We start from the raw sequence: 6,000 nt of genomic DNA on the forward strand, positions 1-6,000 counted from the left end.
ACGCCACACTCCCAATGCAGGGGGCCCAGGTTAGATCCCTGGTCAGGGAATTAGATCCCACATGATCTAGCAACTAAGAGTCCATATGTTGCAACTAAGAGCCCGTGTAGCCAAAATAAATTTTTAAAAAGAAAGAAAAATAATTTTTAAAAAAGAAAGAAATCTACTGTCCAGAAAGCAACTGTTTATCTCTAAATACGTAAAAGAATTGTCTCTCCCCTCACCCCACAGATATTCACCCCAAAGGTCCCTAATAAAGTTACATAAAAAGGTAGAGAAGTGAAACCAAAACCAAGCCCAGAAAGCTATCTACTAGATGTGTTCAGAGTCTGCGTGGGTGACTTACATGTGTGACATTCCTCACAATGTTAAGAGGGGAAGAACCATGAACTATCTTCTAGAGGACATAGCTCCACTGTGGGGCTTCAGAGAGGATGGACAAGCCAAGAATGCATCCATTTAGCATCTGTCAAGCAGGCATTTAAAAGCCACATTAAAGACCCCGGTGAGATATGTTATTTCTCTTAGTTTATGGATGAGAAACTTGGGCTCCTAAAAAATGTCAGCTGACTGATGATGCAGAAGGGATTCAGCCCATTAAACCTCCTGTTGCTTCTTATTTGCCAGGTACTAGACCCATTCGTGGGGTTTCCCCAATGGCTCAGCGGTAAAAATCCGCCTGCAATGTAGGAGACACAAGAGACGTGGGTTCAGTCCCTGGGCCAGGAAGATCCCATGGAGGAGGAAATGGCAACCCACTCCAGTACTCTTGCCGGGAAAATCCCATAGACCAAGGACCCTGGCAGGCTACAGTCCATGGGGCCACAAAGAATCGGACACAACTGAGAAGGTAGGCAGACCCATTTATAGACATTATCTCAGTTAATCCTCACTTCCATCCTGCAGGGACACCGTACTCTCCGCACGTCCCCAGTGGTGGACAGGAAGCTTTAGAGAAGGCAAGCCATGAATTTCTAAGCTCTGCCTTGGGGAGAGGCAACTTCTTCCTCTTCAAACATCCCCAAAACTGACCTCACACCATAGGACCAAATCAAGACATTTCACTACAGGGGGCTTTTCTCAGCATCATGGTGTGGGAAGGACGTGGATTTTACGGCCAGCTACAGGAAGCTGGAATCTGTCCACAATGTTACCTGTCCAGGTGGACCACGGGGCACCCCACACTTTCCCCAGCCAAGGTCAGTCTTGCCAAAGACCCTTCAGCAGTTCACAACTTTGCAAGTTCAGGGACAGATCATATCAAAGTCCCTAGTCCACTTCACACGACTGGGGAAAAAACAACCACGACTTCCCCTGCCCTTAGTTCCTCCCCCAAAGAGCTGCTGAACCTCATCTGGAAACAGCTGGGAGGCAGCAGTTAACAGGAAACCAAACCCAGAAAAAAAAAAAAAAAAAAGGCACAGAGTGTACCAGGGAGAGTTAGGTGGCTAGAACGAAGAGGCCGGGGGACCAACAGGAAGCTGAAGTCAGAAAGAGCCCAGGCCAGAAACAGACAGAAGAGGAGGCGGCCCAGCAGCCAGGAGAGGGGGGCCTGGAAAACGGGGCTGAAGATGCAACGTGGCCCTGAGTGAGGCCACCTCTGGGGTTGTTTTCGTTCCTCCCTGCCCCCAATATCGCAACCCGTCTTCTCTGAAAGCCAGTGAGCAGTCTTCACAGGATAGCTGAGGTCAGAAACGTTTGTTCTCATGCTGCTTTCTGGGCCAGAGGCTGCGGCTCAGATAACTGGTTTTGAGTCCTTCTCCTGTCAATCTGTACCTGTGTTCCACGCTGCCAACTGAATTCTGGGGCCACCCAGATTAGCCTCAAGCAGAGAGGGACACGAAGAGCATCTTCATGAGAAATTACTAGGCGGATGCCCACTGGGGGACCCGCAGTGGCAGGAGACTCAGCACAGGGAATGACAGCAAAGCCGGACGGAGAACCAGCAGGGCTGGAGGTCTCAAAGAACAAGGTAAGCCTCAAACCAAACTAAGCGTGCATTCTGCAACCAAGAAAGCTAAATGAGCAACGGCTGGCTGCCAAAATATTTTAGAAAGAAGTGGAAAAAAAAAATACCATTACTAAAATTCTTTGGTGTCATTTAATAATACGCCTTCAGGTTATTCAAACTGAGGGCAGAGGGCAGACTGGTTTATTTACCCTTTAGCAGAACTTAGGTGAACACTTCGGCCCATGCCTCCTGCCACTCCATCGCCCATTCTCTCTTTGTATGTGGAGAAGTTGATATTAAAATAAAGGCGAGGATTAAGTTTGCTTAACAGAACACATTCCTATCTTTCACCTCCAGGTTTGTTTGAAAGCCCTCTCTTTCTCACTGCACCGTATGCTACAGTCGAGTTGAGTTTGATTCCAACGAAGTGCTCAAAATTTGAGACCGAGTCAGCAGGGCTAACCCTGCAGGAGGAAATGGCAACCCGCTCCCATATTCTTGCCTGGAAAATCCCATGGACAGAGGATCCTGGCGGGTTACAGTCCATGGGGTCGCCAAGAGTCAGACACGAGTGAGCAAGCACGCATGCATGAAGCACGGCTAAAAGCGGGCAGAGGGCTGAGACCTTAATACCATTTGGGTTAAAAAAAAAAATCTTCACAGGCTTGGAGCCAGCTCAAACTGGCAAGACCAGAGAATCAGAGCAGAGCCTAACCAACGTGCCACGCAAAGGGGGTGGGAGGAGAGCTCTGGGTAACGTACTGCAGCCATGTGGCAAACAAACCGTCAGGGAGCCTTCAAGAGAGGAAATGGGGGCGGGCAGAGTGGGGGTGCATTTCAGGAACATAACAAAGGAACAAGTTGACTAATCATTTATTCCAGAGGGGGAAAATGCCATTGGGAGCTATGTATATCTAGCATTTCAGCTTCAGGTAAATGTACAACTTGGGTATATTGGGGGCTCACTGCTTTCCAAAAAAAAGGGTGGGGGGTGGAGGGAAACGTTCGTATTCCTCGTGATACTGTTTCTGGAGTCTCCAAGGAAACTCTGTCTGCGCTGCCTGCAGCAGACACCTAAGACAGCCCCAGCCAGTCCAGTTACTAATGCAGTAATCTCCACTCTGCCGAGATCCTATCGTGAGCTTTGTGCAGGGCTGGGCTGCTCCGCACTGCAGCTCCTCCAAAGAAGTTCTGTTCCCGAGGCAGAAGTTATCTGAAGCAAATACCTGACAAACACCGAGAAAGGGAGAGTGGAAGGGCATTTTAAGCCGTGAGGTTAAACCCAGGCATTTCTGTGACTTGGGGAGAAAAAGAGATCTCCGCCTAGAGCCGGAGCCATAGGTGAGGATGGCGTGTGGGATGCCTGCCCTAAACATCTCCAAATAATGTTTCAGGGCCAGCCCAAGGAGCCTCCAACTTGCCAGGGGGACAGCCTCCACCACCAAGGGCTAGGGCTTCAGGTCTTCCTAGGAGGCACTCAGGGCCCCTCCCAAGTGTGGGTAGGGGGAGGGCTTCCCAATCAAGAGGGCGTGAGGGAACCCAGCCTCCCTCACGATAAGAAAACTAGCTCACACTTAGGGAGCAACTAAATATGTGCCAGGCACTGAAATAAGCACTTTACCTATCTCATTCCATCCCCACAGCAGCCAACGGAGGCAGGTAATACTGTCACCCTCTCTTTATAAAAGAGGAAACGGGCTCGCAGATTTTACACAATCAGTAAACCAGCGCTTAACCACCCTGGCTGGACAGGTGGTCCCAACCACTATTCCCTATTGCCGGAAACACACAAAGCTTTGGGGGGAAGGGTGGATAAAGTCGAGTAACAGGAGGTACAGCCTGTATTTACACCTTTTTCTAGTCTGAAATCAGTGGCCTCGGGACATTGGGCGCGGGGGTGCCTAGCTGGGGAACGTGAAGCCGGAAGAACTTAAGCCCTTGCAGACAGGGAAGAGGCCAGGACCTCCACCCCTCTCGTTTCCACTCGGGACCCCAGACCCATAAACCCGCCGGATGGGGGAAGACCCAAAGGGAATGCCTGAAGCTAAGAGGTCCCCCGGCGGCAGCCCTCCACGCTTGTTTTGTCAAAGGAGCCCCGCTCAAGAGGTGGGGCCGGCCGGGTTCCTACCTGTAGGCCAGGGTCATGCACTCGAAGAGCTTGGTGAGCGAGGCGTCGATGGACAGGTGGCAGGAGCTGGTCTTGCCGAAGCTGTAGGTCTGGCACGTCTGCTTGTTGACCGTGTCGAAATCGTAGCCCTTCTTGGGCGGGTGCTCCCGGTGCGGCGACGACACCATGAAGTGGCCGCTGTGAATGATCTGCTGGCGGCGCGGAGGCTCCTCGCGGCCCGACCCGGCCTTGGGCGGCGGTAGCGCGGCGCTCGCCTGGCCCCTGGCCGGGGTGGCTGCGCCGGAGGCGGGCGGCGGGGACGGTTCATCCGTGTCAGAGTCGTCGTCGTCCTCGGGCACCTGGGGCTTCAGCAGCACGGCGCGGCCCCGACTGCGGGGCCGGCTCTGGGAGCACATGAAGACGTCGGCGGCCATCGGGGAGGCCCGGCCGGGGGCATCCCCCGGGGCGCCGGGAGACGCTAGGGAGAGAGCTAGACGGGGCGCCGGCCCGGGCCGGCCCGCGCGCCGACTGTCCGCGAGCGCGCGGCGGGGCGGGAGGGGGAGGGCGCGGGCCGACAGGGCCGCCTCGGCGCCGGCCCCGGGGTGACGTCACTGGCGCGTCTCGGCCAATCGGGAGCCCGCGTCGGCCTCTTAAAGGCGCAGGGGTCCTTTCCGTAGCTGGGCGGACAAAAAAAAGAGGGGGAGGAAGAGCCGGAGGCCACGCCTCCAGGCCCCGCCCCTCACCATCCCTTTCCCTTCGGGGTGCTGCGGGACATGGTGGCCAGGTGGTGTCACTTGCCAGTGTCTTGGCCTAGGAGAGGTGTTGGCCAAGCAGGTCGTGCAGATCCCGCCTCACACTCCGGGGAATGGCTCTGCCGCCTCGCCGCGGCCGGACGGGCGCTCCACGTGGTGGGTGGGGGTGGCGCTCCTTCCCCCTCCCAGGCCCCGCTTTCTCCTGCAGGGCCCGGAGCTGTGTCCTAATGGCTCTTCAGAGATATTGCTGGGCCCTGAGGGTTTCGTCCCCATTTTATTGATGAGAAGACAGAGTCGCTGAATACCAAAGGGATTTTCTAACGCGAAAGCAAGATCACTAACACTTCTCACCTCCGCAGAGGTAAAAACTAGCGCTTTACTTAAGGCACTTTCCCAGGACATCGCAATCTGTCAGTGGCAGAGCCAGCCACCAGCTCCTTTAACTACAACTCAAAATACTGTCATTATTGTTAAGATCTTAAACTTGGAAGGCAAATCAGCCCCTACACCCTTCCAAAAGGGGAAATTCTGAGCCATAATTTTCTTCTCTGTCAAATGGGGATTCCTATGCCTCAGAAAGTTGTGACAATTAAAAAATGACTATAAAGTGCTTTGCACAGTGCCAAGCAAAGAATGAGCACTAAATAAACAAGACTACAGACTGAAGGGACTGAACCAGCCAGACCAAAGGCATCTAGAATTTGCCAGTACTCAACCACTTTTGACTATAGAAACAACGATTTCATATGGCCCAACATGATAGTTGACATGTATAGAAAGCTGTCAAGGGGCTCAAAGCCAGCTGGCAGGGGCCATGTAGGGAGGGCAGGGCAACTAGAGGGCCAGTGGGGCCCCTAGGGCAGGCGCTCCCATCCTAGTCTCTGTAGGGCCTCCAGGGTCCTCTACAGCTGCTCCTGTGCTCTGCTTTGAAGCCAGTTTCATTTCCAGATTTGGGTGGGGTCTCAGCTTGTTACCACACCTTCCTCCTGATGAGGGAGCATGTTGGGAGTGAAAGGGACAAATGGCTCTTATCAAAGCAACTGTGTAAACTCCATCCCTGGATGTCTTCAAGGAGGGAAAGGCCAGACTGACCGGCAGCTGGTGTGAGTTTGAAGTCTCCTCCCTTGCCCAAACTACCACTCCCAACTCTGGTTGGAAACATCCTAAACACTTAAATGCCCAGCCTCTTT

The 6,000-nt window shown here is 53.4% G+C and overlaps 1 protein-coding gene and 1 long non-coding RNA gene across 3 annotated transcripts in view; one reads left to right on the top strand and one right to left on the bottom strand.

The window, feature by feature from the left end:
- MLXIP (MLX interacting protein) overlaps nucleotides 1-4,604 on the bottom strand; it is a 57,924-nt gene extending 53,320 nt beyond the window's left edge. For both annotated transcript variants that reach the window (XM_069557790.1, XM_069557789.1), the window contains exon 1: nucleotides 4,080-4,604. In XM_069557790.1, the coding sequence (XP_069413891.1) occupies nucleotides 4,080-4,492 (413 nt within the window). In that variant the 5' untranslated portion in view covers nucleotides 4,493-4,604. The remainder of the gene's footprint in view (nucleotides 1-4,079) is intronic.
- Nucleotides 1,417-3,782, top strand: LOC138422615 (uncharacterized). Its single transcript, XR_011249943.1, has 2 exons — nucleotides 1,417-1,972; nucleotides 2,309-3,782. It is a non-coding gene; the product is annotated as an uncharacterized lncRNA (long non-coding RNA).
- Nucleotides 4,605-6,000: the final 1,396 nt, after the last annotated feature.

This window comes from Ovis canadensis, chromosome 17 (assembly GCF_042477335.2).
Source record: "Ovis canadensis isolate MfBH-ARS-UI-01 breed Bighorn chromosome 17, ARS-UI_OviCan_v2, whole genome shotgun sequence".
Taxonomy (NCBI): Eukaryota; Metazoa; Chordata; class Mammalia; order Artiodactyla; family Bovidae; genus Ovis; species Ovis canadensis.